The following is a 12,770-nucleotide window of genomic DNA, read 5'->3' on the forward strand; positions in this document are numbered from 1 at the left end:
CACAAGTTCACTTAAAACTTTTACATTTTTCTGCTCACCAATCTTTTCCGTACATTTATGTCAGCTATAGCAGTATACAATGGAAAATGGATGAGATTTTGTCTGTAAAACACTTATTTGCCCCGAGGTCAATGAACGTGTTCAAATCAGGACCTGGAAGTGAACATTTTGGATCAATTATATGTGCACACATTTGGGATTTCTGCCTTTAGTCAGTATCTCTGGTCAGACATTTGCACTAAGGAAGGATGACTCAATTTTTATGAAGCCCAAGGAAAAGCTAGTAATCTTAAATTTTGCATTGCCAAAAGATCATTGTCAATTTTTAACACTGATTTCTTCCAAATATTTTACCTAGTGAAAATTGCCCATTGTGTACTTACCGAGATGTGACTCAAAATGAAACCTCAGCTGTTTGTATGACTGACATTTTGAAACATCCCAAACTCTCTTGCAGGCTGAAATACATTAACTCTTGCAGCTGGATAACAATTAGAACTGGGAGAAACATCTTCCAAATGAAACATATGACCTTTCAGTTGACTATAACTGTGAATTTGTTTAAATAATACTCCCAGTTCTATCAACAAATTTTGACATAAGTGGCTTGCTACTTTTTTTTCTGAAGTGTATTTATAGAAAATAAACTTTGTCAGTATCTCATACCAATATATATATTCTTCTTCATATTGAAAAGAAGTATAAGCTATGCTATCTTTAAGAACATTCTGATTTTTTATCTAGGTAAGCAAGTAATAGTCCACAGATATATATACATTTCATCATCTGAGATCAAAATGAACACTTTGTGAATGCCTTCTGTTTTCAACCTATTAGGACAGTAACAATATTTGCTTTCATCAGTTCAGGCTTGTGGATCATTCACCTGCAGTAAGGCTGAACTCCCTGAATAAGTCATTTGCTACAAATAAGGCGCCTAGCTCATCTTGAAACTATGATATCCTGAGGCCTAGAACAGAAGATATTCATCAAGGAGGACAAAGATTCCTCCAGGATCAGTCATTGAAGTTTGAAATTCTAGTAAGCACATACTTTTAAAGGATACCTTTTGAAATCAAACTTACACCTAATTATTTCACTGAAATTAAATACTACATCCACACCCAATGGGAACCTCTGGCTCTACTTAATTTCAAACAAACTCCAGCATGCAATGGAAGCGTGCAGAAGCACAACTATTTGCTGCTTGTCTTGTGGGCTTTGGCAGCTAAAACATATTTAACAAACAAAACAAAAGAACCATCCTTCTCATCAGAATTTTCAGTAAATAGGTCACAGAAAAAGACACTTTGCATAGACATTTCTACCTAGAATTACACCATTTGAAATCATATGGCAGTCTTTTATTCAGCAAAATTTCAGTGACTTCACTATTACAATAGCCACACAGGTTGCCTAAAATACCTGTTATAGCTGGAGAAAATAGCAAATATACAGAATATAGAGTGTAATTCCAAAATGTCATAATAAAAGGTGTTGGGGGAAGGATGCGGTTCCTTACACAATGATTGTACTTTGCCATCAATCATAACTGGATTCACTTTGCCATTGTAGAAAATAAGTGTTATCATGCGATTTGGATTTGAGAAACTGCACACTCATAGGCTGCTGGGTTTCAAGAATGGGTTGAGTGAAATGAGCAAAGGAAAGGATTAAAACCTTCTCTCCCAAAATAAGCAGTCTGATAAAGTGAAAAGTCTAGGCATTCCACAGTGAAAGTGCTTCAATCTTTGCTTCCAATCCACTTCTAACAACTTCTCCTTATCTCTAGTCACTGTAATAAGTTTTCTCTTTGGTTCCCTTCTCCCTCAGGAAAGTTTTGCCTCCCTATTTTTTTTTTCCCTCTCTTTATTGTGAACTTCTGCTCATCCCCAAGCTCAGAAGAAAGTGAGCTGCATTAAAAAAACAAAACAAAACAAAAACAACCAACCAACCAACCAACCAAAAAATAACAAACAAACAAACAAAACACAAAAAAAACAAAACACTGAAAGAAAGGAAGAATTAGAATCCATCATTGAGCTGGCAATAAATTCAGAATTCTTGGCAGTCACAAAGTCAATAGAGTGACTGGAACATTATACGATTTTGAGAGCAGCATCATGGTTTTAATACAAACATGATGTTTCATGTCCTGCATGTAAAGCTCAAGGACTCAGAATGTATTCTAGCTAATGAATTCCAGGAAGTAAAAAAGCAAATTCTAAGACCACCCACTGCTTATAAAGCACAAAACATTGTGGAAAACTTCCAAAAGCTTAAGATAAAGGAAGGGTAATTTAGAGGGACAGTGTACACTTGTGTTTTCAAAGTTCCTCAGCTAATCAAATGTTTAGTTAATGTTCATCTCTGTATACTTGAATAAAAAAACAAAACAAACAAAACAAAACAAAACAAAACAAAACAAACAATACAAAACAAAACAAAACAACTAAGAAAAAAACAACAACAACCAAAAAACACAAAAAACAACAACAACAAAAAGATAAGAAAAACAAACAAACAACAACAAACAAAAAACCCCAAACAAACCAGGATTTATACACAATTCTCCCTGCTGAACTTATTTTAACTCATAATAGACCCGGAGGCCTTTCCAATAATAAATATTTTTAAAAGACCTTTATTTGTTTTCTCTGTTTGTTTGTCTTTTTGCTTCTACTTCACCATACTGACCATAACTCAGACCCCTAAATAAAACAGGGCTTGAACCATATAAGTTAATGGCAACCTTTCCATTGGCATATTTTGCATCATGTTTTCAGCAATTTGCTTTTTATACTGCAAATTCTACATGAATACTTCAGAGCTGGGAGCACTCAATTTCCCTCATTTAGGCTTTACCTGAACATGCTGTGTCAACAAATGCTGCTCTATTAAAGAGAGGTGCAACTTAATGACAGCTATCTGTTACATACCTATAACCTTCATCTCCCACTGAGAAGGGTCAGAGAATGCCTAAAGCTTCTTAATCATAATGAAAAGTAGAACCAGCTTCTATCATAAAAATATATAGCATTGGGGGACATTTTCAGAGTACTTTTGCAAATAGGTATCAAGGTTTGACACTGCACACTGTTGACCTTTCTTATTCCAAGTATACTGGGAGGAAGCTAAAAGAAAGTAGCCTTTTTGGTAGCACTCAAAACTCCAGCTTTCAGTTGGAGGCAGGAAACGCAGAGTGAGGCATGGAAATATTTCCAGTTGTTTGAAGCTCAACAGCAACTTCTGGGTTCAAGGTTGTACCTATTTTATCTGAATTGCTTTTGCCTATTCCTAGCAACCCTGTTTTAATATGCGCTTATTTTCCTGTACTACAGGACACCTATAAACTTAACATGCCTCAGACAGCTTCGACAGCAAAGTGGTTAATGTTTGAAGAATGAGTCATTCTTTCCTTTGCCATGACATTGTGTTCTTATTGTACAACCTTGTACAGTACTCAGCAATATTTTTTAAAGATTTAAAAAGCAAAGAGTTACAAAACCATTTGCAATTAACTTGAAATAGAAAAGATAGCACTTTTTTTAAATTCCATTATATAGTACACCGTATAAATTACAGAGTATTCAAATGCATCTGGGTAACATTTATCAAATGTAATTTTTTCATTGTTGTTGAGGGGGTTACTTTTTGCAGAGTTTTTTTCTTTGTCCTAGACACCCCCATTTCCCCTCACTATCACGTATGACAGTGCTCCAGGTCTGAGACATTGCTGTTGCAGTATCGCATGTTGTTGGGGATGTGGCAGTCTGTGTAGTTAATGCCCCCGTTTGGGGTATAAATGGGCTGCAGTCTGAAATCTCCTTTAAGGAGCTGATCATTATTTAAGGAGACAATCTGGAAGCTGGTTTCCGTCATCTCCAGGATGGAGTTGTCCTTCTTGGTCCCTGCCTCGCAGTAGTCATCTTTCCGACGGCCCCGGTTATATTTCCACTTCTGGGAGGTGTAACGCCCTTTTTTGTGCATATGCCAGCAAAAAATGCTGAGCAGGACCACAAGGACAAATATCACTGCACCCCCAATCAACCCTGCCAGCAGAAATGGGGAGCCCATGTTCTGAGAAGTTGTCTGCTCATGGCTAGAGGGGATGTTGTTGCCATTGCTCAGAAAGGAAGCCTTGGTTGTGGCTTCTGAACAGACAGTGTCTTCTCCAGTTCGGTAATTGTTGTAAGTATCCAGTGGAACCAAACAAATCCGATAGGTGGATTTGGGCTCCAGATTTACCAAGTTTAAGTGTTGCTTCTCACCACTAACTATTCGTTCCTGAACAATTCCTCCTACCAGACTATGGCCCATTTTGACCCACGTGAGTTTATAAGCCATTGCAGTAAAAAGAGACAACCAGTTAACTTGGATGCAAGTGTCATTCACAAAACGGATGGACAGTTGAATTCGTTCAGATATAGGAGGTGTCACCCTTTCTCTGTCCTCCCTGTCAGGCACAGTGGGGAGTGTGGCTATGGTGGGAATGAGAGGATTATACTTGCTACTTGGGGGAGGAACTGATGAGGTGGGAACTAATGTAGTTGGCATGGCTGTTGCTGGGACTGGGGTGATGATAACTGGCAGGCCAGGGGTGGTGGTGGGGCATGACAACATATTCATATTGAGCTCCCTGACTGCCATACCTCGGACCTGCTCTGGTCCCTGGCACATAAAACCCCGCACATTGATGGAAGCGGGAATAAATTTGAGCCATTCAGTGACCCACTTAATACTGCAGTCACACAACCAGGGATTATTCCTTACAGTGAGTTGCCTCAGGTTGTGGAGATTATCAAATACCCCCTTTACCAACATCCGAAGTTGATTGTTGGAAATATCAAGCCGTTCCAGCTTGTGGAGGTTTGAAAAGGCTGTAAGTGGTATATGGGTTATCTGGTTGTCCTGCAAGTAGAGCCTTAGCAGGTGTGTACCTGGAAGATCGGGAGGAGGGTAGGTCAGTGAATTCCGCACTATTGAGAATTCCTTGAGCTTGGAAAGGTGGCTGAAGGTGCCTTCAGCTATGCCTTTATTAGTAAGGAGGTTGCCATCCAGAATCAGACGCTCCAGACTTGTAAGATTCTGGAAAGCCAGGTCTGAAATGACAGCAATTCGGTTTTCATCTACTCGAAGTTCTTGTAAGTCCACTGGAAGGCCTACCGGTACGCTGCTTAAGTGATTCTTGGACAAGAACAGAAGCTTGAGGCTGATGGCTTCTCGGAATGCCCCATCCTCAACGCCAACAGTTGAGATGGAGTTGTCATCCAGGTGCAGCTCTTCCAGCTTCAAAAGCTGAGCAAGCGCAGCCCGAGAAATGGTCTGAATGTTGTTTTCCTGCAGGTGGAGAACCCTGACATTCTTAGGCAGGTTCATGGGGAATTCATCTAATTGGTTGCCATACAGGTAGACTGTGTGCACAGACTGGACATTGTGCAACTCTGCAGGAAATCCAGCATTATTAATTTGGTTATTATGGAGGTAGAGGACGGTTACACCCTCCGGTATCCCAAGAGGCACTGAGGTCAAGCTTCGCTCATTACAGTAGACAAAGTTTCGGTCACAGCGGCACACTTTTGGGCAGGCCAAAGATTTGGAGACCTGCATGTACAGCCCCAGGGAAAAGATAAGCCATGATTTCATGAGAACAGCCCAATCTGTGGGCCACATTCTAGTCCACAAACCCATTTCTAATCTAATTTAAAGAAATAAAGTACCAAAATGTTAAAGAATGGATAACAACAATAAAGCACAGGTAGCAAAATCTCACGTCATAAAATTTGCTTCTATTTATGTCCAGTGTTCAGGCTGGAGTTAAAGTCCTGGAGGCTAAGTATCAAATAATCCTTCTATAATTGGCCTACCTCCTACTTTTGATAAGAAAGCCACAGTCTTATTAGCCAGGGTTACAAAGTTTGTTGCCTTCCTCCATGTGTGCTAAAAGAAACAACAGCCGTGTCTTTGCAGGTGAGCAACAGGTTAATTTAAAGCTACCAAGAGTTGTCTGTATATGAGTTGCTTGGAGGGATAATATTTCCTTTCACTGAAGTCCGCTGGTGTCACGCTCAGCTTTCTGAAGTCAGCAATGTCCTCATATCAGCTATCTGCTGTATCTGGCCTGCCTGTAAAAGAAAAAAAGAAAAGGCTGAATAGCATGAAATGTCTAACAGTGAAGATCAAGCCCATTGGAACACTATTCTAAGACTGTGCTCATTATGGCTTTCTGGAAAAAAAAAAAAAAAAAAAAGAAGACATTAATATTAAACATTGCTTAATATTACTGTCAAATAGTCTTGAAAAAGATGTGACGCAAAGTCATTGTAGTGATTGAAGGACTTTCAGTGACTTAAGTGAAGGCTGGATCTATCACTCATGTTTGCATATTGTAATTCCATTCTTTGTCCTCTCATAGTCTGTTTCAAATCCTAAAACTAAGGCATTTTACAAATCTAAAACTAAACCATTTAACTGGAAATTTTTGCTCAGGCATTTTTTTTTCTTTTGCAGAACCACTGACTTTAATAAATGCTGTTCACTGATGCCTTACAGAGTAGACTCTGGACTGTATTATTTAATTACAATCTATGTTTTTTTCATTTCCTCCCAGACTCTGGAATGTTCTGCTTCTATTTCTGTAATGCCATTATATATATTCTCCAGTGTAATGCACACTGCCAGATTATTGCACCTCACTACAGTGAATTAGCTACTTATGAGGAGAGTCTTCTAAATAAGCACAGTAATCCACAAATACAAAACACCCTGCTGTAAGGCACATATTTGCTTAAACTATCATCTTGATACTGTTTCTGATGTGAACTGTGCTGTCAACAGACTTTAGAATTAGCTTTCCACTAAATGAAACAGGCTCACATCTGCTAAGTTATTGTTTTAGGATATCAGCTCAAACTGCAGCAGTTTTGCAGGAGAGCACTCTTGAAACCATAAAGGTTAGATATTTCTTTTAATTCTGCTACACAGTTGTCTGTGAATGGCTACATAGACAGATTTGTTAGCTTTAGTATAGACGAGTTCACTAATCTTTATTTTCAGCTTTTAAGTGTACTTTTAAACATGTACCTTCCCAGATACTATTTATTATTCAGATCTGTAAGTAAACTACTCAAGTCTCTAAAGCATGCAATGAAAGATCCTGTGTTGTATGAAGTTATCATGTCGTGTTACATGTTGATTTCAATGACTGAAAAAAAAAAATAAGCTGCATTTTACAAACTAGAAGCTAATGGAGGATATAAAGCTTGACAATGCCAGGCATGTTTTCCAGATTTGGTTAACACAGAACAAAACTTGTTGGCTGGCATTTCAGGAAAACAAAATTTCAGTGAACAGAAATCATGTTTAAAAGTCTTTTTTCCTTTATTTAAGAAGTTTAAGCACTATCCTGATAATTCAGAAATAAATGCAATTCAGGAGTACCAGAAAACTTGTTCTCCTGCTACAGCTGTGTAGCTTATAACAAATGGTGTTTTTGGGAACCCCATTGACTGAGAGTGTAGAAAGTCTTTTTAGGAGACAAACTGTTATAACCCTGCAACCTTGCACTTGTAGATAACTATACTTATTGGAGCATCATCAGATATCAACCTCAAGGCTTTAATACCTGGAGATAAAAAGTGGGACCCTGAAAAGTCCTGTAGTTTATAATTATGGATTCAAATGGTAAAGGTACTTATAGTGTAATGCAGCCTATATTGTGTGTTGTCCTTTTCCAGAAACAGTAAGATCACTGTTCAAGGTTTTCTGTCTTGCAGGCATATTTCAGTCAAGAGTGGTTTATTTTCAATTATGTAAGATGACGTGATACTGTAGAGAAACTCTAACAGGATTACATTCAAATATGAGGCTAAGTGTTACAGTTTATCTGCCTTTAAAATGGCCTGGCTCCCATCTTGATCATACTGCTCTGATCTGTCATGACACTGTATTCTTAAAATAAGAAAGGACATGCGGAGCCTCCTGTGAGATGCTTGGGATGACACAGGATAATAGTGGTTCTCTCACTCTCTTTCTATTACCAGAGAGAGACAGTCTATACCTCCTAAAAGGGCCAATACCCTGCTCTGAGCTCTTTTGATTGTAATTCCAGTTGCTGATTAGGTTTTATTTGACTCCCGGGTATGATAGAAAGCCCAGCTGAGGATGTGCAGCCACAGGCAGCCGCAGCTCCTCATTTGCTGGGAATGTCCTAAGGAAGGAGTGTCATATTAAAACTGATTTATGTATTCACCTTATTCTAAGATTATGCCCAGAGTACCTCTCACCTAAGTAAATGTGACATCTGAATAAAAGATTTCAGTAATGATTCCACCCAATTTGGTCAAACATGCAGCACTTCTCATTAGATATTACAAGTAAAAGAGCTTTGACTGGATAGTCACATAAGCATATTAGCACTTTGGAAGCCAGCACTCTGGAGCTTATCTTCTTTTTATTGCTACACAGATTTTGCCCTTAGAAATCTGTATAAACTTTCCTGTTGTTTTCTGCCCTTATGACAGTGAAAAAGGAAGTCCTTTTATCAATGTCAATATCCTGATCTCCAGCTGTCAGTCCTCAGTAAACCGATACTATAAAACTCGGTACAGAAAAGATGTGTTGATAACTACTGTTGCACAAGGACAAATCTAATTACATACTTGAGGGCTGACTATGGTGTTACAGAGGGAAGAAATGAGGAAGCAAGGATATAAATGAATGTATTTAAATAAATTATTTGGGAAAAGCTTTATCTCCCTAGCCTGTTACAACTGTTTAATAATAATTCATAGTAGTGGTTATAGTTGCAGTACTTTTCAGCAAATCTCAGGGACTCAAACAAAAAAGTGAGTTGTGTCCCTGTGACAGAAATCTCCACCCCAAAGATATTAAAAAGATTGAAGAGTTGACCAAACTGCTTGATTTAAAAAAAAGAAACTCTCTGAAGGAAAAACATCCTCAGCAAATTCCAGAAGGCTGGAAAAGCTGAAACAGTTTGTTCTTTAGCAAATTGCCAAAACTGAAGCAGCTAGAGTAACAGAGCTTTCTCTCCATCCCTGCCATGCTGGCTTCCTAAAGCAAGCTCTCTGTTTTCAATACTCTTACAAGAACCGAACTGAGTGTCTCTGTGAATTAACTGACCATTTGCAGAATTTGAATTTTGGAAATGGAAGAATTAAGGGCACTCAGTATCCTTAGCTTTCATGACTGCAAATCTTGGGAATCAACTCAAACTATAGATGGCACTGGCTTTGCTTAGTGTGAAGTCGGGAAGTTCTAAAAACCAATCCAGGAAGAGAGGGTAAGAGTAAGGAGATCTGTCACAGTTAACTTAAAATCAAAGAAGCAACAAGCAAATACCTCAATAATAATACATCTGCCCATCAACAACTTGGTAATTTTGGTTTCTATTTCCTTACCCTGCAAATTTTTTTATTATTTTATTTCTCACTATATCCTCCTTAGAGCACAAGCCGTGTCTTCCAAGTGTCTAGGACATTTCCTGTCTTACTGCAGCCAGAATAACAAATCCCATTAGGATTTAAGGAATGATACAATAAAGTTGAGAAAAGCACATTGAAATAGATGAGAACACAACCCCATATTTTAGGTGGCCATGTCTGAAAATTTGGCTTAGTGGCCTGAATTCCTGACATCAATGAAAATGTTCCCTTTCACATCTTGAGAGGAGTTTCTGATCTAAATTTTTATCTCACTGTCTTTTTTCAAACCTGCCTTATTTAAATTCCCTTTTAGCATGACTAATGCTAGCTGGAGGAGAACAATTTTGGCTTTGTGTACTGGAAAAAAATTTCAAATTTGCTTTTGTTCAACACTGGAACTGAACAGCTCCTGTCGGATATTTTTATTAAAGGTATTTAAAGGCTGAAAGAACTGGCTGCAAGTTGGGAAGATTTTATTAATCTCCCATTCACTGGTCAGAAGCATACACACAACTTCAAGCTTTAGTCACTGTGCTGTGCATAGCTGTGAAATAATTTAGCTTCAATGAAGAAACATGTTTAAATAATAAATATATCAGTGAAAATGCTAACTGATCATAAATTTGTTGTACCCAGGGAAAAAAAAACAAAAAACAGCAACCCACTAGAAGCCTGCTTATGGACATCTTTCCTACCACATTGGCCAGTATTGCCTCAGTGGCTGTGTCTGTGGTGTCTAAAGAAGCTGTAAAGCTGCCCCCAGGGCCATCCTCCCTCCTTTTCATGCTGCAGTCTTCCAAACATGCAGTCTCGGGTGCAACAGTCAAGGTCCCTGTGGCTGCCTGAGAACCTACTAATGTTCAGGGGAGGGAGACAACAGAGAATCAAGGGAGGAGATGGTACATGGAACACAGCCTGCACATGAATAGTTACAGCCCTATGTTATAAATACAGGAGTTTTGTTGTGCTCCTGAAGCCAGGTTGTCTGTCTTGATTAGTCTTCGCATGTTTTATATTAGGGCTATTAATGTTTTTAGAGGGAATAAAGTCAATAATGCTTAGTTATTCTTTCCTTCAAGGAATCCTGAAAATAAAAATAGGTCCTAGGAATCGAAGTTTTCTTCTCTGATATTCTAACTACTCAGCACCACTTTTTCTAGCAGTTCATCCATTTATCTGAACATGAGTGCCATGCACCATAAATTGAAAGGCAAGCAAAACCAAAACCAAATAGTCGTATCTACTGTTTCCACTACTACATCTCAGTGACTCTCATTTAGCACAAAACCACTCCTCATAAATTCTCTCAGCTTTACTGCAGACCAAGGGCATAATAGAGTCAATCTTACTCTACATAATTATAATATACAGTCAGTACAAGGCTGTTATGTCAGGAATTGAATGACAACCACAAAAGAAATCTAATTCAGTTCTTCTGAAACATAGTACAGAATTCCTAGTGCTTAAGAAAAATGTTTCTGTATTTCTATCATCTGGTAACAAAAATAATTGTGGAATAATACCTGACAAATTCTTTTTTTACACATAAGAAAGGTTCACTTCTACACATAAATGAACATCCTGCTTTTTTTTCAACTGATTAGGAGTCTAAGATGATGGTTTACTGTATATGTTTCTCTATGAGTTACTTGAGTTTGAAATTTGTGTTGAAAATTTAATATGAGGCTATAAGCTCTGCATGAAAGGCACAAAGAAAAAGACCCAAAGGAACCAAAATGCTTTTACAGGAACCCTTTTGCGTGCTTTCTGCTGTGGCTGCTTCACACTTATGGATGTGTATTATGTAAGAAGAAGAGGTAAGGAGGAAGAAAAAGAGGTGAAGAAGGAGAGGAGAAACCATCCTCAGTGTCCTCTTCTAAAGTGAATATTGATGTCAGGATAATGATCAGTAGCTAGTACTGGAAGGAAACATTAAAGTGTCTCTGTACACTATTACAGACACTATGAGGTCTATATAGACAGATTTTGGCAGAGAAAGACATTATTGCCTCTGAAATACTGTTATAAAAATGATTCAGCAAATGCACACAAATGAGCTTTTCCCTCAAGTATTCTATTCTGCTCTGATCAGGACATTTCTAGTTTTGCTTCACAATTTGCACTTATAATTATTGTCAAAAGCTCAGATTAGACAGCCTTCTGGAGGCAAGTGAAATGGATTTGGATCTACTTTGGTGGAGGCAGGAGAAAGTTTAGAGGGTGCTACATCTTGCAACAATGGATGTTAAGACATAATTTGCCATTCTTCTCCCTCTTGCTCTTCTCTAACCTTTTGCTCCTCCAAGCCTTTTATCTCTTTCCAGCTACATTCCTGCAAATTATTAATCAGACACATTTCCCAGAAGGATGCAGGCATCAGGAAATCCCTTTTAAAAGGCATGGTATTGTAATCAACAAAAGTTTTGTCTTTCAAAATTTGGATCGTGTACAGGTTTTTGTCAGTCAACAGGAATCTGACAGAGCCCAATTGCTGACCGCCAGGAGAGGGAGCTAAGACAGCAGGAAACTTTCTCTTCCCTACATAAATAAATAAATGTGGGACACGTTTTCTTTCCACTTTGTCCATCTCCACATGCATTCACACACTTCTCCTTATTCACAGATGCCTGATCACCACTGATTGCTGGCTTATTTGACAATGTCTCTATAACATGCTTAAGAAATCGTTTGAGCAGTATAGCACTTCGTTTATGGGAAAATTAATATTTCTATATTCTAATAAAGAGCATTATTCCCAGATTTAATTTTAGGTACTTCATGGTTCAAGACTTTTTTACTTGTGGCTTACTACAGAGTGCAATTATTGAATAGATATGAGGAGGCATGCAAGAGGGAGAGAGCAAAGACTGCTAGCAACAAAAAAAAAAAAGGAGGTTTATGAGGGATACTGCTTAGCTACAGCAGATTTTTCTCCTTTTACAGATTAGTAGGAATCAGAGGCAGATCAAAAGAGAGAATGAACTATAAGACATAATCACTAGAGCACTAGAGTGACCACTGTACTCCAGGAAGCAGGGTTGAAATAGGTACAAAAACAACGCCATAAAGGCTTCAGGTAGAGCCATAAGTTCAGGGCTGCCATCCATTCGCTGGGCACTGCCCTGTGCCAGGCATTACTACTCTCAGCCTTGTCCATAAGTGGGCACTGAAATGCCAAAGATCAGATGTGGAGATTACAGCCTGTCTAGACTGACGTATCTTCATTCCTGCATGTACTTTAACAGTTATTTATATATGATAAAAGGAAGTTATTCTCAAAATTTGTTGTCGCATTAACTTCAACAAGACTGTATGACCTTTGATAAT

The 12,770-nt window shown here is 38.3% G+C and overlaps 1 protein-coding gene across 4 annotated transcripts in view; it reads right to left on the minus strand.

Annotated features, from left to right (window-relative positions):
• Positions 1–1,342: 1,342 nt before the first annotated feature.
• FLRT2 (fibronectin leucine rich transmembrane protein 2) overlaps positions 1,343–12,770 on the minus strand; it is a 61,486-nt gene continuing 50,058 nt past the window's right edge. For all 4 annotated transcript variants that reach the window (XM_065063742.1, XM_065063743.1, XM_065063740.1 and 1 more), the window contains one exon: positions 1,343–6,125. In XM_065063742.1, coding sequence (XP_064919814.1) covers positions 3,703–5,691 — 1,989 coding nt within the window. In that variant the 5' untranslated portion in view covers positions 5,692–6,125 and the 3' untranslated portion in view covers positions 1,343–3,702. The remainder of the gene's footprint in view (positions 6,126–12,770) is intronic.

Source organism: Columba livia, chromosome 5 (genome assembly GCF_036013475.1).
Source record: "Columba livia isolate bColLiv1 breed racing homer chromosome 5, bColLiv1.pat.W.v2, whole genome shotgun sequence".
In the NCBI taxonomy this organism is placed as follows: domain Eukaryota; kingdom Metazoa; phylum Chordata; class Aves; order Columbiformes; family Columbidae; genus Columba; species Columba livia.